The sequence below is a fragment of the Stegostoma tigrinum genome, chromosome 11, assembly GCF_030684315.1.
Source record: "Stegostoma tigrinum isolate sSteTig4 chromosome 11, sSteTig4.hap1, whole genome shotgun sequence".
Lineage (NCBI taxonomy): Eukaryota > Metazoa > Chordata > Chondrichthyes > Orectolobiformes > Stegostomatidae > Stegostoma > Stegostoma tigrinum.
In genome coordinates this window covers 75,319,663-75,343,489 of record NC_081364.1, presented here as the reverse complement: position 1 = coordinate 75,343,489, position 23,827 = coordinate 75,319,663, and the positions used below count along the sequence as shown (strand labels likewise).

General features: G+C 39.9%; 1 protein-coding gene across 1 annotated transcript in view; it reads left to right on the top strand.

Annotated features, from left to right (window-relative positions):
• The first annotated feature begins 725 nt into the window (after window positions 1–725).
• LOC132210199 (ral guanine nucleotide dissociation stimulator-like 1) overlaps window positions 726–23,827 on the top strand; it is a 48,050-nt gene continuing 24,948 nt past the window's right edge. The window contains exons 1-9 of the mRNA XM_059649624.1: window positions 726–731; window positions 4,279–4,478; window positions 7,908–7,970; window positions 9,374–9,454; window positions 11,800–11,877; window positions 14,160–14,237; window positions 18,609–18,671; window positions 20,070–20,150; window positions 22,507–22,584. Of these exons, the coding sequence (XP_059505607.1) occupies window positions 726–731; window positions 4,279–4,478; window positions 7,908–7,970; window positions 9,374–9,454; window positions 11,800–11,877; window positions 14,160–14,237; window positions 18,609–18,671; window positions 20,070–20,150; window positions 22,507–22,584 (728 nt within the window). The remainder of the gene's footprint in view (window positions 732–4,278; window positions 4,479–7,907; window positions 7,971–9,373; window positions 9,455–11,799; window positions 11,878–14,159; window positions 14,238–18,608; window positions 18,672–20,069; window positions 20,151–22,506; window positions 22,585–23,827) is intronic.

The window sequence follows — 23,827 nt, the reverse complement described above, 5'->3', positions numbered from 1 at the left end:
CTGCATGAAGGCAGCCTCCCTTGCTTTGACTCTGGGTTACTCCCTTTAGATTCTGAGACAGTGCTTCCAGGGTGTGTAGAGTGATTTTTATTCATAATTGATGTGAAAGCTTTGTTAATTTTTATTTTGAGTGGCCTAAAAAGTCTGAATCCTGACGTCCATGTTGGCTCAGTTAGGATTTTAAAGTTGTGTTTTCTGAGCAAGAGCAACATGATATCAGAAGATCAAACAGATCATGGACACATGTAACTACACTGAAGTCAGCATTTTATCTTTTTTGGTCCAGTATTTAATTTTTTTATGGCAGTCTTTCTCTTTACATGTTGAATTTGGTTTGGTCTCTCATGATGTTTTCATTTATCTTATAGATTTGACTGTTGTTTCCGGTCAGTCAGCTTGCCGAAGCAGTCAGATTTCCGTCATACTACTCAGAATAAAAATGGTATGTACTATCCTTGCTTTTTCACACACAACAAATTCCAATCCCCTGATTACTTATTCTTCATATTCCTATATACCATCCAACACTCACTCACTCGCACATTCTTCCACGATGTGCAAGATGTTTTATATATTTGGTCACAGATTTGTCCCGTTTTATTTTGAGGGAGCTGAAATGTTTGAAGGCTGATGCTCTCATCTGCTCACTTGGCCTTTTAAAGTTTCAATTGTTCTAAGGAAGAGCAAGGTGATATTGAAAGAGTAAATAAACATTTGTGTTGACCATGAGGGTTTGTCCTTATCAACTTCTCCCCGTGCCTGACATGCTGGTTAAACAATCACCAGCTGTCTCTCTCTCTCTTGCTCATGTGAGCACAGCCCAATGATGTGGTGTGATAATGGTGACTATTTTTTCGAAGGTGGGTCACTTTGGAACAGACAAGCTGGGTTTTTTTGTGATAATCACTGACTGTTTATGTCAGGAAATATCTATTGCTGCACTTTTCAAATCCGAGCTACGTCCGATGGGTGTGAAATCTGGCGACAGACGTTTTTCCAAAAAATGTTGTCCATTGGAGGTTCTGAAGTTGGACTCTGTTGGGTTCATTCACAACTTCAAGACTGCCATTTATGTTATGCTAGTGTATTCACGGTAAATGGATAAATGGAGTTAAGAGAGAAATGCATCATGATGTGATACAATGGAGCAAGCTCAAGAGACCTTATTCCTGTGAATTCAAAAAATATAGTTTAAGTTCTGAGATATTCAGCAAGCAAACTGTAAGACAAATGGAGTAACAAAAGTATGCTGTGTACTAGGATAGAGATCTGTTCAAACTTTTCTAATTGGTATTAATTAAGGAAGCGACATGTGCAAATTCTTCTTTTCAATTTAAGACTGAGATAGAATAGTCACCCAATTTACATCCATGATGAACATAGAGCAACGATATAGTCATGAAGAGGAATTGTGTCCCTTGATGTAGTGTAGTGGGGGTGGTGAAAATAACTGTCATGTTTTTCATAAATTATTAACAATCATCATGACTAGAACTAACTTATAGCCACAAACTGGAGTGTGTTAATAGGGGTTAAGAGTGGGCATTAGATGGTGTTTCAATCACTGGCCACTTTCCACTGCTCTGCCACATGCTGTGCCTGGCAACCTTCAGTGAACAAAGTCCAAATTTGAACCAGATTTGCAAACCAATTCCTGAATTCGAAACAAGAAAAGAACATGTCATCTGTCAGGCAAGCTAGTGTGTTGTGGCATTTTGACTACGAGAGGAAAATAAAACAATGTTCATGTGGAACTCCACTTAATATTTGAAACCTGAATGTGCACATTTCAGTTGATTCTCTCCGCTGCATAATTAACTTCAACTCTTCCATCCTGCTTTTATTGACATATTAATATCTGCTTGAGAGATTTCCTCCATGCCTGTTGATTGCATGCTGACTGCATGTGTACAATATACTGAGAAAACACACCAGTTTTGATTTATTGCCGCAAAAACTGTGCGTTGAGGGACCGTGATTTACTGCGCTCGATAGTATTTTTGTTTGCTTTTTGCTGGCATTGTGAAAACTTAGAACACTGGAGGGCACATCCTTCCATAGATATCCTGCCCTTTCTTCTGTTACACCGTGCAATGAATGGGAAGGAAAGGAGCGGGAAGAATGATTATGAAGTAAATTTGAGTCGGGGAGCTGATAGCCTTTTACCACAACAGCAGAACAGATGGAAGGAATGAGTAGTCGGGTGAGAGAAAGGAACAGAAATTTCACCATTAAAAATGCTGAAGGCAATGTATTGACAGCTGGTAGCCTTTATTTTAGTCATGTATTGCAAACATTCAATAGTTTTGCTCTTTTAATATTTAAAGATGGACATTACATAATTTCTCTTACTGAGATTGTCATCATGGTCATAAAACATCAATTTATTTTTCATGTTATTTGTCTTACTGGATCAAAATATGATGACACATAAACAATTTGAGCTTCAAAATCTCCCCTTCCCCTACCGCATCCCAATACCAGCCCACCTGGTCCCCGCCTCCCTAACCTGTTCTTCCTCTCACCTATCCCCTCCTCCCACCCCAAGCAACACACCCATTTTCTTCTGTCTAACCTCATCCCACCCCCTTGACCTATTCGACCTCCCCAGCCTGACCTATCCCCTCCCTACCTCCCCACCTACAATCACCTCTACTGGCTCCATTCCTGCCTCGAAACTTGTCTGTCTCCTCTCCACCTATATTCTCATCTACCCATCTTCGATCCGCCTCCCCCTCTCTCCCCATTTATTTCAGAACCCTCTCCCCCTCCCCCTTTTCTGATGGAGGGTCTAGGCCCGAAACGTCAGCTTTTGTGCTCCAAAGATGCTGCCTGGCCTGCTGTGTTCATCCAGTTCCACACTTTGTTATCTTTGTTTGAAGGTTATGCTTTTCTGCAGTCATACTTTTTTATACTTGTGTGGGGTAAAGTTCTTAAAACGGCAACTTCATTTAATTGAAACACATTTTGTACAATTTTCTATTACTTGGAACAAGTCTTGGAAATACATTTCCTGTGAATACAGACGATTCATAATTCTGACAGAACCGGCCAGCTACTCTGGCAAAGTTGAGAGGTTCACATTGGATTTCAAATTTCAAATCAGGCTTCTTCAAGAGTGCTCCAATTCCCTCCTTTGCTGACATGCTCCACCCTGACCCCTGCCCAATCCCAAAGGTATATTCATCTGCTGACATGAAGGAAACTGAATTTGATATAGGGGTGCTTGATGTGATTTGAACTATGAAGTTCTTTGTGAGAGTTCTTAATTTCTTTTGCACACTCCACAGCATCAAGTATGATAACCCTTAGGCAGCACATTGGAAGAAACCTTGCATGGCACGAGTTGTGGAACAAAATAAAACAGAGATTTCCTTTTTCTTCAGTTTCTCCCTCCTTCTATTTTCCGCCAAGTCAGCAAACATTTTACACCTCTCTGCTTTCCTTCCAGTTATGTAAGCTTGCTTTCAAGAGTAATTAGATTCCTCAAAACAATATTGTTCAGAAATGTGAAGTCAGTGATATTGTTAGCAGAGAATTCAAACAGGATTGAAGCCAGACTGTCATGTTTCCTGTTGCTTGCTGTGGCCTCGAGCTGTAGACAGAAGTTGCTGCACATAATTCCACATTTTGTCTGTTGTGGAAACTTTCTGGCCCGTCTGATGACTGGATTAAAGTAGAAATTGAGAAATAGTGGGTAGTCAGCTGAAGGGATTTAATATTAAATGTTTATTTACTTAAAATGATGGTTTAATATTCTTGAGATCGATACAAAATAACTCCAAGGCTCAAATTGCTGTTTTGCATGAATCTAGCTGGCAATGTTTCTGTGATGTTTTGACTTTAACTTTGTGTTTTTTTTGAATGGTTCAAGCAATACATGAAGTGACCAGCTGCTTTATCATTGGATTGAACATATTGTATCTCCTCATCAATGGTATTCCCCTCCAACCCTTCAATGCTCATATCTTTGCACTTCTAATTCCGGCCACTTTGATCTTGCCTGCATGCTTGATCTTCTTTATTCTGTCATTGGTGTGTTCAGCTACCCAGTTCTGGGACACTGTTCCAAAACATCTCCTCTTTGTCCTCAAAACCAATCTTTCTGACCAAGCTTTTGGTGACCTGCCCTAGTTTTAGCTTCATGAATCTTGGAGCGATTTTTAAATGATTATGTAAATGTGAAGCATTTTGAAATATTTCTACCATGTCAGAGATCGATACAAATAAACGTTGTTCCTGCATCACATTTACTTTTTAAATTTGTATTCTCTGTAGGCATCAGGAGATGAGCTTCCATCCCATCTCACTGTCGATACCTCCAACATTCAAATTCTTAACTCTGAGACCTCAAAAAGACTCGTCGAAAATTTTGTAATCGCTCTCATGAACAAGGAGCGTTTCTACATCCGCACATTCTTTTCGACATACAAAGCATATACCACTGCTGAAAGTGTGTTGTACATCCTCCTGGACAAGTGAGCATAAATCTAATGAGCATCTCCTTTGTTTAATGGTAATGATAGAAAAGTATGTTCTGCGAGTAATTTTTGTTATTAATCCTTCTGGCAATGAATCGCTGAAACTAGCCATATGGAAACAACTCTCAGTAAAACTGAGAATCTCCATCCAACCCTCAGTAAGGGAGACGATTTTTTGTTCATTGAAGACACGAACTTACCTGCACCCCAATCCCTTGGACGTTAAGCTCTGCAAATTTGGGCTTCAACTTTCATCCAGTTTCATCAGAAAAGTCCACATTTTTTAAAGTGTCCTGGAGGATTTTATCCTCCACACAGATGGTTTTATCCTACACCTTCTGCCTAAAAGGTCCAGATTCAAATTCTATCTCCTATGTCATGTGTCATAATAAGTTTGAATAACTTGATTAAAAGTAATTAGACTTGAAGTCCTTCATAAAGAGAGTCTGCAGTGGGACTGATGAGCTTGTTTGTTTACAACAAGGCAAAGCAGTCCTTCAGTTCTCCTTTTTTGTGCCCCCATCCCCTTCCAATATCCCTGATCCCAAATGGTGGCACAAATCATGTTTAAGCTCCGCACTCGTGATTTGGGACAGAAGTGAATAAAACATACTCACAAAACATAATGCTGAGACAGGTGCCAATGTATTTTTGATTATTTTTTCGCAATAATGAAGCGATCGAGAACCAGTACAATACAACGATTAAAAAGTGTGGTGAATGTGTTAGGACAATGTCTAGACCTTGGTATTAAAGATAAACAGTGACGTTGACTTCCTTCAATGCTTTTTATGTAGTTTGGAGCTTCCTACAACTATGTTTGGAATGTTTAAGTTTCTGCATGTAGTGAATGGAAAAATGTTATTTTAATTGAAAGAAGCCTATCAATTGTCTGTAATAACAAAGTGTGGAGCTGGATGAACACAGCAGGCTAAGCAGCATCTTAGGAGCACACACGCTGACATGTCAGGCCTAGACCCAGCTTTTGTGCTCGAAGATGCTGCTTGGCCTGCTGTGTTCATCCAGCTCCACACTTTGTTATCTCGGATTCTCCAGCATCTGCAGTTCCCATTATCTCTGATCAATTGTCTGTAAGTCTGTGTTGGGCATAACAATCAAAGTTTGGAAGCTGAGTTCAAGGTGAGGAACCTTCATTGCAAAACTGAAGTGTTGGTCAAATGAATGTCTGCTTCCAACTGAAATATGCAGGAATACCGCAATTCTGTAATAATAGGTGAAATGTTTTTCAAATGACATCAGTGATGGTTTCTCTTGTCACCTCAGTTTTTATACATTAGTTTTTTGCATGTTGGGTGAGGATTGAACAGTTTATGTACTTCACAAATGGTGTTTTGGGGTAACTTATAAAAACTCAGTTCGGAGACAAAGCGATTCTCATCACTGCTGACCTTCAATTGATGTACCTCTGACATTAGAGGGATATCCCTGGGTAGGAAAAGTTTCCCAAATGTGCTGTGGTTAAAAAATTGGAGAAAATCAGCAAATAACCAGAGATTATTAGATTTTTCTTCAAAGCAGTCAGCTAATGAGCTGGCTTTCATGAACCCAATGGGTTGCAGAAATAGACCCAGCTGGACCTTTCAAAAGGGAATTTGGGTTTCTCTTTTTGCCTGTTGCCAAAATATTCTCTTTCTTTGCCCAAGTAAATAAATGTTCCAGCAGAATAATTCCAGCATTAAGCTTCTGAGTTTTTAAAAAAAGATGACCCATACTTGCCGTAGAATTTGAAACATCACAGCTCACTTATGTGTCTCACGTTATCTCTCCGAGGTGAGATAGTGGACAACGATTCTTCGCAGGTTATTCCTTTCTTATTTGCTTTTGTGTTAGGCCGGTGGTCATCTTAGATGATGGTATTCTTTTAAAGGTAAAGTGAAGATTTCATAAAACCAAGGAATCTCAGCAAACTTGTTGAAATTTGAGGAGTTTGGTTCTCATTAAACTCTAAGGTAGCTGTGGTTAAGACAATCATCTGTTATATTTACTGTCTCCTCCTTTCACAATGTAGCTGTTTATTACTTTGGCTGCTTAGATCTCTAACTTGTCCATTGTCTATTGGTGAAAGTCTCCATCTGCAGGGAGATTCTTGGAGTTTTTAAAAAGTCAACAACAAAGTGGCTTCCATGCCATTCAAAAGTTCAAACCCATTTTACCAACTGGACAGATTTTGTGTTGAAGATCAGTGTTTGAGCCAACCATTTTAATTTGGCTAAAAGATCATCATAATTCAACGGATGTTTATAGCATCCGTTCACCTTACAGGCACCCTACATTTCAAAATTTTCCTTTATCCGTGGTGAAAGGGAGAAACAGTCTGACTAGTTGCTACAGTTATTTTGGTGTTCTGTAATTAGATCCAGGGAATTCATCCCTTTTTACGTGTGCTTTTATACGTGAGAATTAACTTGAGTTCAAAATGGTTAGGATCGTATCGTATGAGTATAATTTAAAAAATCTGTTCCTGCCCAAGTTTTCCAAGTGTTGACGACCAGCCCATGACTTCTGAAGGAATGAATTTATGACTGACAGATTTGGTGACGTGACAAAGATGGGCTAAAAAATTAACCTTAGAGGACTTTGGAATACTGCAGAGAAATATAAGTTTAGCAAGTAGTCAACGATCTGACAAATAGAGTTGTATATGGGTAAATTTGAAGTCCATTTTGGCAGAAAGAATAGCAGTTTTGTTTTTATTGAGGGAGATTGCATTGCTCTGAGATAGAGTGGAATCTGGGTATCCTCGTGCATGAATCACAAAATGATCATGTACAGACACATTAAGTAATTTGGAAAACAATTAAATGTTTTCATATTATCATGAGGGAATTTAAGCACAGAATTAGGGATCACTGGTTATCCAATATCTTGAATGATTTTCTTTGTACTGGTCAGTGTATTTCAAGGATGGAAGTAAATATATTAGACACAGTTCAGAGCAGGTTTCCCAGAATAACACCAAGACTAAGTGACTTGTCTTACAAGGAAAATTTGCACAGGCAAGGCTTGCATCAGTTGGTGTTTAGGGAAGGAAGAGGCAATGTGTTTGAAACAAAAAAAACCTGACGATTTGGACAGGGTAGACAAGGAGACAATGTTTCCTCCTGTAGAAGAGACTAGAATGAAGGGCGAGTGTCTAAAGGGCAGTGGTTGTTAATTTAAAACAGTGATTTTTTAAAAAAACATTGAACCACATTGAATGCTTTACTCTTCTCTGTGGCAGGGGATGAGGCAGGTATGCTGTAAAGTGCCAAATTGGAGTTTCAATGCAAAGTATTAACAAACTCGGTAATCAAGGCTTCAAATGCCGAAATCCTGACCCTTCAGATGTTTTTCAGTGGCTGAATGCAAATTGTAGATTCAAGCTTGTTTAAAATCACTTAGTTTGTGCTGTCTGACCAATTGCAGATATGGAAGCTTTGGCACCTCAGAGGCAGAAGAGATTCCAGTAATCGATTCAGTGAGCACAAAGTAAGCTTTAGTCTAATGTGTGACTTAATTAAATTTCATCCAAAATACAACAATGTTAAAAAACCTGATGGCACTTCCTGTAAGATCTGTGGAGGGCCTTCCTCCCACAGGAATGCAGCAAACACTAGACAGCAGCAGTCACACTAACAAAGTTGCTTGATTGTATCAAAAATCTACACAGATTTTGTTTGTTTAAAAAGAAAAGTTGTATCAACAGAAAAGATCCAAAAGTGTTCAGTGAAAAATTGCTCATCCATTCACTATTCAGATCTCTATTTGTCGCCAAACATTTAGATAGCTGAACTCTGAATTAAGGATACAACATGTTGAAGAATTGAGGTTCCTACCTCCTCCCCTCCCCTCAGTCTGCCTGTGCTGTCTTTCAAATCTCCTGTGAAGGTTTTGAAGAAAAACCTACTCCCAGTACATCTGGAGGGTGATCTATTTTATAAAAACAGTTGACCAAAGAATGAAATAGAGGCAGAGCTGCAATCTTTTCTTTGCTGTCATTAAGGTTGGTATTGCTGAGCTTACACAAAAGAGATTTGCAGGCCAATGTCCACTGTGGGAGTTGTGGAACTCTCATATTTGCAAGACAGACAGACACAAGTGGCTTTTAGCTGGTGACTTACTTCATGCCCAGTGAGTCATGAAACCAGCTACTTTGCCCACCGCTGACAATACAGTATAATGGTGCAGAAGAGAAATTCAGCTTTCCACATGAACTCCCCTCCACTTTACCAAGAATGTCATGTCTCAGGCCAAGGCCAGTTGACTTGGGAAATGAAGCCCTGTATGTCGAGACACTATCTGAAGTATTTCATCGGAAAGTTGGTTGCCTTTCTATATTTGGGCCTGGAGCTCTTTGTTTGAGATATTATTCGACTTTGCAACAAATATAAAATGATGAAGAAATGGATCTGATACATCCGTCTGTCTCTCTCTCCTTCTCTCTCTCTCTCTCTCTCTTTCTTTACTGCCACACCCCAGTCTCACGGTCTTATCCTGCAAACTGCAGTTAAGGGCTTTGTGGAGACAAATCACCATATTCTGTAGTTGCGTCTAGACCTGTTGTTACAAAATTAGCTGTCAATGGCTCAAATTACGGACTCAATGTCTTTCAGGTGTATGACGATAATTTTATTGTGGATGTAGATGTTCGCTTAAATTTACTTGATAGCGCTTTTATGACCATTTGCAGAATATCTGACAGTGCAAACAACAAGGTAGATGGGAAACCATGCACTCTAAAATCTATCATGAAAGAATAAATTTGAATACAACAAGCAGTTAAGGTTTTGCTTTATTCAGAGTACAAGGAATACAAAGGAAACTGCCGATGTGTGAACAATTACTGGGTGCAAATGTTTGTTTAAAATGACATTCTTCACAACTAATTTCAGCAGCGGAAACAATGATAACATTCCGAGCTGTGAGGAGCTTGAAAATCCAGTGCCTACAGAGACAGTTACAGAGATCAGAAAGTAAGTATTGATCCAATGTGTGAGGAAATGATGCTTTAATCAGAATACAAAAATGTGAAGGGCAACTGCTGGAGGGCCACCATTTTCAGGAGCATTATTTAGAGACTTTCTCCTGAAACTTAGCAGCATCTGGGGAGAGAAAGCAGAGTGGACGCTTTGAGTTGAGGTTCCCCTGATCAGAACTTCACATCTCTGAAGAAGTGTCGCTTGGCTCAACTTGAACTCTGTTTTCTGTCTGCAGATGCTGCAAAACCTGTAGACTTTCTCCAGAAACATCTGCCTTTCTTTCAGATTGTCTGCGTCCGTAGTTTGTTTTTTTTGACATTAAAGAAACAGTTGGCTGTTGTTCTAATACTTGCTCTGTTCTTAGTGTTGTAAAAAGAAATTTTAGATGGAAGCTTGTGGTTCTTGCTGCAGGCCTTCTGCTGGATCTGAAACCTGGAGGCCTTGGCCGATTCCAGCGGGAACCAATACAGAGATTGCTGCTGGCGTTACTCACCAGTTGACGGTTTGGCTCAGTTTTGACAGCTGCTGGTCCAGAGAAGGAGATGGCAGATCAGCATCTTTCTCAGCCCAACTGTTAATGCTGATTTTCACTGAGGTTGTGTATGTGGACGCCATCAGGGAAATGAGGGAGGCAGTCCTTCGAAGTCAAGGAGAGTCCAGGTGTCAAAGAGAACTGGTCCATGTCACATAGCTTTGCAATGTGTAGGTGGCAAACTCCCTCCCTGCCATTTTCCTAATCCTCCCGCCTCCCATTTAAATGCCAGCGAATGATTGGGCATGCATTAACACACAGTCTTTAATGGAATATTTCTTTTCCAAACATTGGACTGTGCACTGCCGGTAAATATATTGACAAATTTGACTCTCTAACTCTATTTCCAATGTTATTACATGCAACACCTCCCCCCATCGCCCAAAAAAATACAGACCGTGGTATTTTGAAAACATGTGTGAAAGTTGAAATTCCTTCTTCCTTGCAACTTCCCCAGCTTCTATTCCAGACTCAAGTCCTGTCACTTGCAAACCACCTTTTAATGCTTGGAGGTGAAAAACAAATCTCGATCTGTTGTAGTTACATACATCAGAAATGTTGCCTGTTTAACAAACCCAGTTGATAAGCACTTGAAAACTTGGGAGAGCTTGTCATCTGAAGAGTGGTTGAGGGTTTTGGTTCAGTTTAGGATGGAGTTTAGAAGGATGGGAGGGAATGTCATTGAAACTTTCAGAATACTGAGAGACCTGGAAGGATTGCATATGGAATGGAGAAGATATTTCCACTAGTAGGAGAGATTAGGACATGCCGGCGCAGTCGCACAGTGAAGAGACCAACCTTTAGAACTAAGGTAAGAAAGAATTTCTTCAGTCAGGGAGTTGCTCATCTGTGGAAAACATTGCAGAAAGCCATCGAGGCCAAGTCATTAGGTCTATTTAAGATATCTAGAGAGAAGGGTTCTTGATTAATAAGAGGATCAAGGGTACCAGAAGAAGGCTGGCAATTGGGCTTGAGAAACATCACAGTCAGAATTGAATGGCAACGCAGACTCAGCAGGTCGAATGAGCTAATTCTGCCCCTATATCTTATAGTCTTATGGATCCACACTAAATACTTCAATGTTCATTTTGGGAGTAAGCCATTTCTGGGAGCAAGTGCTTGTTCACAATGTCTTCAATTTTTGCCTTATATAGTCAGGAAGGCAAATGCAATGTTGGCATTTATTTTGAATGTAAAAACAGGGCTGTACCTCTGAGGCTTTGTAAGGCTCTGGTCAGGTCATACTTGGAGTGCTGCGTGCAGATTTGTGTCCTATATCTCAGGAAGGATGTACTGTCCCTGGAATGGGTTCAGAGGAGATTCACGACAGTTGTCCCAGGAATGGAAAGCGAAACATATAGGCAATGTTTGAGGAATCCAGAACTATATTCATTGGAGTTTAGAAGGATGAGGGGTGATCTAATTGAAACTTTCAGAATACTGAATGGCCTGGACAGAGTGGATGTTGGGAAGATGCTTCCATTGATAGGAGAGACGAAGACCCGAGGGCACGGCCTTAGAATAAAGAGGAGACCTTTTCAATTGGAGATTTGGAGAAACATCTTCAGCCAGAGAGTGTTGAATCTCTGAAATTCACTGCCACAGAAGGCTGTGGAGGCCAGGACATTTAAAACTGAGACAGATAGGTTCCTGATTATCAAGGGGATCAAGGGCTATGGGGAGAAAGCAGGAGAATGATGTTGAGGAACTTATCACCCATGACTGAATGGCAGAACAGATTCAATGGGCTGAATGGCCTAATTTCTGCTCCTATGTCTGATGGTCTTATGGTCTTAATGAATTGCAGGTCCAAAACCTTTGATGGCCCAAACTCTGAGAAAGATGAAGAACCAAGTTCACCAAAAGCGACTGCAGAAATCTCAAAGTAAGTTTCATCCTTCTGTGCTTCATTCATAATACATAATATGAAAAGAAATTGCTGTGAATATAGTAGCTCCTGAAAGATTATGTCACCATTCGAGATGATAAAAATCACATTAAAGAAACAGCTTTACTCCCTCTGCGGCCATTGCCAGTAATTAAATCAATGACACATTTCAGCCTTTGATCCACAGAAAACACTCAAAAATGTTCAGTGAAAAATTGGTTGGCCCTCAACATCCAGATCTTGGTGGTCTAACTTGCAACAATGCTAAACTGTGAAACCACCCACCTCCCCTCAAATGCACCAGCCTATGTAGCTGGAGTGACCTACATATTTTCTCTGAAAATTTGGAAAGCAAACCATCTAGTGTAGTCATTCGTCTGGACTTTGACCAAATGGGGACTTGAAATACAGAGCATTTTGGGATTCAGTATTTATTTTCAATGTTTATAAGTCAGTTGTAGATGCAAATCCTTTCCTTAATTTGTGCTTCATGAGCACTTGCAGCTGCAGATATTTTGGCCATATCGATTGTCGGGTGGGTGGGAATCAAAGTTTGCCAGGCATCTGTGTAACCATGAGGAAGCAAGGTTGATCGGAAATAATTTTGATGTGTTTTAATTCTGCTTCATTTGGAATGCAGCAGTGTGAAAAGGGAATGATGGCGAATCATTGATTTCAAATTTTTTGTTGCAATGTAATGAATGCCACTGCAGACTATAGCAGTCATATAAAGTGTCTGCTGGACTGCCTCCCTGGAAAATGTATAACAGAGACAGTTGCCTTAAATGATAGCATCACCGCTGAAGCATCCAAAACACTGAGATGGGAAATTGTTTTCAGATCAATATTGAGGTTATATTTCTGGACAACGTGGCTCTGGTAAAAATACTAAAGAAATGGGTTAATCTCCTCTACCCCACCTCAGCACTTCTCTGTGTTCCTCCGTCCTGCTTCAGCTGCACCCTCCCCACAAACTTCCTCCAAGTTCATTGAAGTGTCGTCCAAACTTCCGTGACATTTGAATAAATATTCCTACAATTAAGAATGTGACCTGCTCCCGGTGTCCGAGCCTTGGTATTTCTCCCATACAATATTGCCATTGAATAATTTGTGTTTTTAATTATCTAATCTGGCCATCTGCCATGTGTATCCATGGAGTCAGGCACTTTCCTAAGTCAGAGACCTGGAATTAATCCTGAGCTTATTCTGTCCAAATCTTTAACTAAACTCAGAATTATTAAAGGAGCAGGAAAGAAAAATGAATAAAATTAATTTTTCAGCAAAACAGCCAATGGTGACTAATCTGACATTAAGCTTCAGTGAATTTGAGCAATGACAAATTCCTACATCAGTGCTCCGAATCAAACTTTGAGTTACAAGCTGTGCTTGTGAGGGTTGAATTGTCAATAGTCTGTAAAGAGCTTGAGTTTCTTTGTCAGAGATGAGGAAGTTCAACTTAAATCCTCTCTTTTGGGATGTTTATTGTCTGTCCCAGTGCAGAGGTTCTTTATTTGACATCTTTACACCTCATCTACCCACTGGCTCCCCCTCACAGCCAAAAACCCCAATGTTGATAAGAGTGCCAGAAATTAAAATTGTGATCACATGCACAATTAAAATGATTTATTTGGTGTTTTGTGACCAGTTGCAGCTGTGAAAATGTTGACATGTCACACTGTGTAGTGGGTGGAATCCTACGTTTGTCAGAAACTGAAAGAGTAATTGACAAGTAAATTTGATGTGACATCAGATTAAACCTGTTGTACAGTATTTGGGATCTAATACTGTGAAAGGAAACTGTTGGGATTTGCTGTAAGATTATGTCAGGGTTGCTTCAGGAAGATACCCCAATTGGCAGTGCAGTGAGCACCAGTCCAGACAATAGCAATCACATGAAGCAACTGCTTGACTGCTTCTGCAATGTTTGGCTTATTTTGGGAGGTGAGATAATGTTGAATTAGCATAAGGCTTTCAAAGCTTTTCAGTGGTAGATTGAATTTTGCTTGTCTTTCAGTATTTAGTTCTTGCATAGCCCAGAAACAACTTTCAACAAGGGTGAAATACTGAAGAAATGGCTTTCTCTCGTTTTTGCCCTGCTCTGTCTCTTCCAACCCCCACCCCAGCACTGCCTCAATATGAAGACCTGTGGGCATCCTGTGGAAGTCAAAACAATCCATCTCTCAAGACTGTGATTTTTTGTGTTGAATTGGGTTGGATTTAATTCTGGATGAGTTTGCCTATTCTAAATGACTTAATTTGTCCTCTTTGATCAATTGCAGTTCTGGAAATGTTGACAGTGCAAATGGTGAGGAAAATGGAAGTTGTGGTTCTTCAGGATCCAGTGAAATAATTGCTGAGTAAGTTTAATTGCATGCATGACAAAGTGAATCATTATTCAGAATATGACAAAGCGGTAGGAAATAGCTGGGGAGCTAGCAGTTTGTGCAGTGTTGTACAGCCATCGAATGGTTATAGCCCAGAGACAATGATTTGATAATGTTTGTACCAGCTCTCAAAGAGGGACTTGCCGATGTTCAGTCCTAAATCCCTTTACTGTGTAACACTGTGAAACGTCTCCTTTCGAAATTTGTAGCTCACTTTTGAAGACCCCATTTGAAGCTGCATCCACCACACTATTAGGTAGAGCTTTCCAGTTCCTAAATAGGCTATTTAATAAAAAATCCTTGTCACCATTGGTTCTTCTTGCTGATCATCTTAAATCAGTGTCCTTTTCTTCTTAAGCCTTCTGTCACAAGGAACCAATTGTTCTTATCCATTCTAACCAAATCCCTCATGATTTTGAACACTTTTAAAACCACTTTTTAGTCTTCTCCAAGAGCAGCCGGAGCTTCTTCAGCCTGTCCACAGTGCTGTCTAGTTTTCATCTCTGGTAATATTTTTTGTGAATGTTTTGTGCACCCTCTCAAATCCCTTCCTGAAGTGTGGTTGGTAAATACCAGAGTTGAGGGCATATCGGGAGTATTTTTAAATAAACATTTGTCAGAACTTATTTGTTTTTCATACAATGCTCCAATTTTTAAAGTTCAGAATCCTGATGATATCTTCAACCTGCACTACCACTTCTATAATTATTGTGCACACACATACACATACACTATATATCGAATATCAGACATGGATCATTTCAGGAAGCACCATGTCATAAGATATTTATTTTGGCTCCAGAAGAGAGGAAGGAACAATCCAGAATAATTTTGATTTGGAGGAGGTCCAACTTCAAAAGGAGCAAGGTGTTTGCTGCAAGTAAATTTGAACACAAGTTCAGGCATTTACTGACATGAAACAGCAGTCTGTCTTACAGCAGGAGGTTGTTTAGTGACAGTCTCAGAATGTTCCCACAAGCAGGAGAGAGTAGCAAATGGTACAAATGATGAGGATTATTGATGACCCCAATGTGTACAGAGTTAAATATAGGTACTTCAGAAGGGAAGTGTGGAAGGAAAGGAGACTGGCAAACATTTTCAGGTGCCTTGCAGCATTCAGTAATCTCTTGCTAAATGTGGATTTGCATGTGTAAGAGATTTAAAGTTCCCACAAAAAAATGTGCCATATTAATGCAGTCAGAATGATTTCACGGGCAATACACAACTGTTCTAATTTTCAAAATGAAAAAAGAGTTGTGGAAATCCCAGTGTGTGACGTTCATTCTGCTTCCCCGACATTTACATTAGATTTTATTTTCTCGAAGATGAACTTCTAACTATTTTGAGCCCCCCCATTTCCTGCAGGAATCCTTGACAACATCCTGTGATGAACTTGTTTGTTTACGACAAGGCAAAGCAGTCCTTCGGTTCTCTTGTTTTGTGCCCCTATCCCCTTCCAATATCCCTGATCCCAAATGGTGGCACAAATCATGATTGAGCACCCCTCTAGTGGTTTGGGACAGAAGTGAATAAAACATACTCACAAAACATCATGCAGAAGCAGGTGGCCACGTATTTCTGATTAATTTTTCGCAATAATGAAGTGATTTTGATCCAGTACAACACAAAGTTTAAAAAATGCGGTGAATGAGTTAGGATGACGACTAGACTTTGGTATTAAAGATAAACAGTGATGTTGACTTCCTTCCATACTTTTTATGTAGTTTGGAGCTTCCTGAAACAATGTTTGGGATGTATAAGTTACTGCATGCAGTGAATGGAAAATTGTTATTGTCATTGAAAAAAGTCTGTCAATTTCTGTCAGTCTGTGTTGGGCAAAACAATCAAAGTTTGGAAGCTGAATGCAGTATGAGGAGCCTTTTTGCAAAACTGAAATGTTGGTCAAATGAATGTCTGTTTACAACTGAAATATGCAGGAGTACCGCAATTCTGTAATAGTGGGTGAAATGTTTTTCAAATGGCATTAGAAGATGTCACCTCTTGTCACCTCAGTTTTTTTTAATACATTATTTTTCTAAATGTTGGTGAGTATTTAACAGTTTATGCAATTCACAAATTTTTTTGGGGGTAACTGATCAAAACTTAGTTCAGGAACAAAGCGATTCTCACCACTGTTGACCTTCTATTGATGTGCCTCTGACATTACAGGAACACTCCAGGGATGAAAAGTTTCACAAATGCGCTATGCTTATAAAATTGGAGAAGATCAGCAAATAACCAGCGGTGATTAGATTTTTCTTCAAAGCAGTAAGCTAATGAGCTGGCTTTCATGAACCCAGTGGATTCCAGAAATCGATCCAGCTGGACCTTTCAAAAGGGAATTTGGGTTTCTCTTTTTGCCTGTGGCCAAAATATTCTCTTTCTTTGCCCAAGTAAATAAATGTTCCAGCAGAATAATTCCACCAATAAGCTTTTGAGTTTTAAAGAAAAAGATGACCCATACTTGCCCTCGAATTTTAAACATGACAGCTCACTCATGTGTCTCACATTATCTCTCAGAGGTTCAATAGTGCATAAAGATTCTTTGCAGGTTATTACTTTCTTATTTGCTTTTGTGCTGTGCCTGTAGTCATCTTTGATGATGGTATTCTTTTAAAGGTCAAGCAAAAAATTTGTAAAACCAAGGAATCTCAGCAAAATGTGGTTTGTTGAAATTTGAGGAGGTTGGTTCTCATTAAACTGTGAGATAGCTCTGGTTAAGACAATCATCTGTTATATTTACTAACTCCTCCTTTCACAGTGTAGCTGTTTATTACTTTGGCTGCTTAGATCTCTAACTTGTCCATTGTCTTTTGGTGAAAGTCTCCATCTGCAGGGAGATTCTTGGAGTTTTTAAAAAGTCAACAACAAAATGGCTTCCATGCCATTTGAAAGTTCAAATCCATTTTACCAATTGGACAGATGTTGTGTTTAAGATTAGTGTTTGAGTCAACCATTTTAATTCGGCTAAAAGATCATCATAATTCAATGGATGCTAATAGTATCCATTCACCTTACACACATCCCACATTTCAGGATTTTCCTATATCCGTAGTGAAAGGGAGAAACAGGCTGACTCAATGCTACAGTTATTTTGGTTTTCTGTAATTCGATCCAAGGAATTCATCCCTTTTTGCATGAGTGTTCTCATTTACTTAGGTGTTTATTTGAGACAGAGAATTAACTGGAGCTCAAAATTGTTTGGATCACATAATTTCAATATAATTTTAATAATCTGTTTCTGCCCAAGTTTTCCAAGTATTGACAAACAGTCGATGACTTACGAAGGAATGAATTTATGACTGACAGATTTGCTGAAGAGACAAAGATGCATTAAAAAAATAACCTCAGAGAAGGTTGGAATACTGCAGAGAAAGAGAGGTTGAGCAAGTAGTCAAAGATCTGACAAAAGACAATAGTACATGGGGAAATTTGAAGTCCATTTTGGAAGGAAGAATAGCAGTTTTTATTATTGAAGGAGATTGCATAGCTCTGATTTAGAGTGGATTCTGGGTATCCTCATGCATGAATCACAAATTGCTTATGTACAGATACATTAAGTAATTAGGAAAGCAAATAAATGTTTTCATGTTATCATGAAGGAATTTCAGCACTAAAGTAGGGATCACTGGTGAGCCCATATCGTGAATGATATTCTTTGTATTGGTCAGTCTTTTTTAAGGATGGACGTAAATATATGAGAGGCAGTTCAGAGCAGGTTTATCAGAATAATAAAGAGACTAAGTGACTTGCCTCACAAGGAAAATTTGCATAGGCAAGTCTTGCATCAGTCGATGTTTAGGGAGGAAGGTACAATGTGATTGAAAGAAAAAAACCTGAGCATTTGTACAGGGTAGATATGGAGACAATGTTTCCTTTTACAGAAGAGCCTAGAATGAAGGGTGAGTGTCTAAAATTCAGTGGTTGTCAATTTAAAACAGTGATTTTTAAAAAATCTCAACATGTGGATATTCTTTTAAGTTTTCTTCCTGTAATGATGGTAAAAGCAGAGCACTGGAATATTGTAAATGCAAAGATAAACAGATACTTGTTGAGAGAGAAGGGGTGAAAGGTCATTAGGAGAGGCAGGAATGTAGATTTGAAATTACGATCAGATGAGACAAAACCACATTGAATGTTTTACTCTTCTCTGTGGCAGGGGATGAGGCAGGTATGCTGTAAAATGCCAAATTGGAGTTTCAATGCAAAGTTTTAACAAACTTGGTAATCAAGGCTTCAAATGCCGAAACCGTGAAAGTTCAGATGTTTTTCAGCGGCTGAATGCAAATTGCAGATTCAAGCTTGTTTAAAATCACTTAGTTTGTGCTGTCTGACCAATTGCAGATATGGAAGCTTTGACACCTCAGAGGCAGAAGAGATTCCAGTAATCGATTCAGTGAGCACAAAGTAAGCTTTAGTCTAATGTGTGACTTAATTAAGTTTCATCCAAAATACAACAATGTTAAAAAACCTGCTGGCACTTCCTGTAAGATCTGTGGAGGGCCTTCCTCCCACAGCAATGCAGCAAACACTAGACAGCAGCAGTCACATGAACAAAGTTGTTTGATTGTATCAAAAATCTACACAGATTTTGTTTGTTTAAAAAGAAAAGTTGTATCAACAGAAAAGATCCAGAAGTGTTCAGTGAAAAATTGCGTATCCATTCACTATTCAGATCTCCATTTGTCGCCAAACATTTAGATAGCTGAACTCTAAATTAAGGATACAACATGTCGAAGAATTGAGGTTCCGACCTCCTCCCCTCCCCTCAGTCTGCCTGTGCTGTCTTTCAAATCTCCTGTGAAGGTTTTGAAGAAAAACCTACTGCTGTCCATGAACACACTAAACCTGGAGGGTGATCTTTTTCATAAAAACAGTTGACAAAAGGATGAAATAGAGGCAGAGCTGCAATCTTTTCTTTGCTGTCATTACAGTTGGCATTGCCGAGCTTATACAAAAGAGATTTGCAGGCCAATGTCCACTGCAGGAGCTGAGGAACTCTAATATTTACCAGAGAGACAGACAGACACAAGTGGCTGTCAGCTGGTGACGTGATTCATGCCCAGTGAGTCATGAAACCAGCTACTTTGCCCACCGCTGACAATACAGTATAATGGTGCAAAAGAGAGTTCAGCTTTCCTCCTGAATTCCCCTGCACTTTGCCAAGAATGTCATGTCTCAGGCCAAGGCCAGTTGACTTGGGACATTCAGTCCTGTATGTAGAGACGCTGTCTGAAGTTCTTCACTGGAAAGTTGGTTGCCTTTCTATATTTGGGCCTGGAGCTCTTTGTTTGAGATATTTTTAGACTTTGCAACAAATATAAAATGTTGAAGAAATGGATTTGTTGCATCCCTCTCTCTCTCTCTCTCTCTCTTTACTTCCACACTCCAGTCTCACGGTCTTATCCTGCAAACTATCGTTGAGGGTTTCGGGGAGACCAATCACCATATTCTGTAGTTGCGTCTTGACCCGTTGTTCGAAAATTAGCTGTCAATGGCACGAAATGCCGACTCAATGTCTTTCAGGTGTATGAAGATAATTTTCTTGTTGATGTGGATGTTTGCTCAAATTTACTTGAAAACACTTTTAGGACCATTTGCAGATCACCTGACAGTGCAAACTACAAGGTAGTTGGGAGACCGTGCACTCTAAAATCTGTCATGAAAGAGTAAATTTGAATACAATAAGTGGTTAAGGTTTTGCTTTCTTCAGAGTACAAGGAATACAAAGGAAACTGCCGATGAGCTAAGAATTACTGGGTACAAGGATTTATTTAAAATGTCATTCTTCACAACTAATTTCAGCAGTGGGAACAATGCTAACATTCCGAGCTGTGAGGAGCTTGAAAATCCAATTCCTCCAGAGACAGTTGCAGAGATCAGAAAGTAAGTATTGATCCAATGTGTGAGGAAATGATGCTTTAATCAGAACACAACTATGTGAAGGGCAACTGCTGGAGGTCTGGCATTTTCAGGAACATTACGGAGAGGCTATCTCCCGAAACTGAGCAGCATCTGTGGAGAGAAAGCAGAGTGGGCGCTTTGAGTTGAGGTTCCCCTGTTCAGAACTTTGCATCTCTGAAGAAGTGTCGCTTGGCTCAACTTGAACTCTGTTTTCTGTCTGCAGATGCTGCAAAACCTGTAGACTTTCTCCAGAAACATCTGCCTTTCTTTCAGATTGTCTGCGTCCGTAGTTTGTTCTTTTACATTAAAGAAACAGTTGGCTGTTGTTCTAATATTTGCTCTGTTCCTAGTGTTGTAAAAAGAAATTTTAGATGGAAGCTTGTGGTTCATGCTGCAGGCCTTCTGCTGGATCTGAAACCTGGAGGCCTTGGCCGATTCCAGCGGGAACCAATACAGAGATTGCTGCCGGCGTTACTCACCAGTTGACGGTTTGGCTCAGTTTTGACAGCTGCTGGTCCAGAGAAAGGGATGGCAGATCAGCATCTTTCTCAGCCCAACTGTTAATGCTGATTGTCACTGAGGTTGTGTAGGTGGGCGCCATCAGGGAAATGAGGGAGGCAGTCCTTAGAAGTCAAGGAGAGTCCAGGTGTCAAAGAGAACTGGCCCATGTCAATATAGCTTTGCAATGTGTTGGTGGCAAACCCCCTCCCTGCCATTTTCCTAATCCTCTCACCTCCAATTTAATTGCCAGTGAATAATTGGGCATGCATTACACACGATCTTTAATGGAATGTTTCTTTTCCAAACATTGGACGATGCAATGCAGGTAAACGTATTGAAAAACTTGACTCTCTAACTCTCTGCTTTCCAGTGTTATTACATGCCCCACCTCCCCCCATTGCCCAAAAATAAACAGACCGTGGTGTTCTGAAAACTTGTGTGAAAGGTGAAATTCCTTCTTCCTTGCAGCTTCCCCCCAGCTACTCTTCCAGACTCAGTCACAATCACTTGTATACCACCAGTTAAAGCTTGGAGGGGAAAAACAAATCACGATCTATTGTAGTTATACACATCAGAAATGTTGCCTGTTTAACAAATCCAGTTGATAAGTACTTGAAAACTTGAGAGGGCTTCTCATTTGAAGAGTGGTTGAGGGTTTTGGTTCTGTACAGGATGGAGTTTAGAAGGATGGGAGGGAATTTCATTGAAACTTACAGCATACTGAGAGGCCTGGAAGGATTGCACGTGGAACGGAGAAGATGCTTCCACGAGTAGGAGAGATTAGGACATGCGGGCACAGTCATGGAGTGAAGAGACCAACCATTAGAACTCAGGTCAGAAAGAATTTCTTCAGTCAAGGAGTGGCTAATCTGAGGAAAACATTGCAGAAAGCCATGGAGGCCAAGTCATTAGGTCTATTTAAGATAGAGAGAGAGAAGCGTTCTTGATTAATAAGAGGATCAAAGTTTCGAGAAGAAGGCTGGAAATTGGGCTTGAGAAAGATCTCAGCCAGAATCAAATGGCAAAACAGACTCAGTAGGCCGAATGAGCTTTTCCTGCCCCCAAAACTTATGGTCTTATGGATTCCACATGAAATTTTTCAATGTTCGTTTTGTAAGGAAGCCTTTTCTGGGTGCAAGTGCTTGTTTACAATGTCTTTAATTTTTGCCTTATATAGTCAGGAAGGCAAATGTAATGTTGGCATTTATTTTGAAAGGACTTGAATGTAACAGCAGGGCTGTACCTCTGAGGCTTTATGAGGCTCTGGTCAGGCCATACTTGGAGTACTGTGTACAGACTTGGGCCCCGTATCTCAGGAAGTATGCACTGTCCCTGGAACGGGTTCAGAGGAGGTTCATGAGAAAGGTCCAGGGAATGGAAAGCTTAAAATATGAGGAACGTTTGAGGACTGTGAGACTACACTCATTGGAGATTAGATGGATGAGGGGTATCTAATTGAAACTTTCAGAATACTGAATGGCCTGGACAGAGTGGATGTTGGGAAGATGCTTTCATTGTTAGGAGAGACTAGGACCCAAGGGCCCACATTTAGAATAAAGAGGAGATCTTTTCAAATGGAGATTTGGAGAAACTTTTTCAGCCAGAGAGTGTTGAATCTGTGAAAGTCACTGCCACAGAAGGCTGTGGGGGCGAGGTCATTGAGTACACTTAAAACTGAGACAGATTATCGAGGGGATTAAGGGTTATGGGGAGAAAGCAGGAGAATGGTGTTGAGGAACTTATCACCCATGACTGAATGGCAGAACTGACTCAATGGGCCGAATGGCCTAATTTCTGCTCCAATGTCTGATGGTCTTATGGTCTTAATGAATTGCAGGTCCAAAACCTTTGACAGCCCAAACTCTGATAAAGTTGGAGAACCAAGTTCACCGAAAGCGACTGCAGAAATTTCAAAGTAAGTTTCATCCTTCTGTGCTTCATTTGTAATACATAACATGAAAAGAAATTGCTGTGAATATAGTAGCTCTTGAAAGATTATGTCGCCATTCGAGACGATAAAAATCACATGAAAGAAACAGCTTTATTCCCTCTGAGGCCATTGCCAGTAATTAAATCAATGACACATTTCAGCCTTTGATCTATAGAAAACATTCAAAAATGTTCAGTGAAAATTTGATTGGCCCTCAACATCCAGACCTTGGTGGTCTAACTTGCAACAATGCTAAACTGCGAAACCTCCCACCTCCCCTCAAATGCACCAGCCTATGTAACTGGAGTGACCTACATATTTTCTCTGAAAATTTGGAAAGCAAACCATCCAGTGTAGTCATTCATCTGGACTTTAACCGAATGAGGACTTGAAATACTGAGCATTTTGGGCTTCAAAATTTATTTTCAGTGTTTATAAGTCAGTTGTAGATGCAAATCCTTTTCTTAATTTGTGCTTCATGAGCACGTGCAGCTGCGGATATTTTGGCCGTATAGATTGTCGGGTGGGTGGGAATCAAAGTTTGCCAGGCATCTGTGTAACCATGAGGAAGCAAGGTTGATCGGAAATAATTTTGATGTGTTTTAATTCTGCTTCATTTGGAATGCAGCAGTGTGAAAAGAGAATGATGGGGAACCATTGATTTCTTCAAAATTTTTAGTGCAATATGATGAGTGCCACTCCAGACTATAGCAGTCATAATAAAGTGTCTGCTGGGCTGCCTCCCTCGAAAATTTATAACAGAGACAGTTGTCTGAAATGATAGCATCACCATTGAAGCATCCAAAACACTTAGGTGGGAAATTGTTTTCAGATCAATATTGAGGTTATATTTCTGGACAATGTGGCTCTGGTAAAAATGCTAATGAAATGAGTTAATCTCCTCTACCCCACCTCAGCACTTCTCTGTGTTCCTCCTTCCTGCTTCAGCTGCACCCTCCCCACAAACTTCCTCCAAGTTCATTGAAGTGTCCTCCAAATGTCCGTAACATTTGAAGAAATATGTCGTCAATTAAGAATGTGACCTGCTCCCCGTGTCCGAGCCTTGGTATTTCTCCCATACAATATTGCCATTGAATAATTTGCATTTTGAATTATCTAATTTGGCCATTTGCCATGTGTATTCATGGAGTCAGGCACTTTCCCAAGTCAGAGACCTGGAATTAATCCTGAGCTTATTCTGTCCAGATCTTTAACTAAACTCAGAACT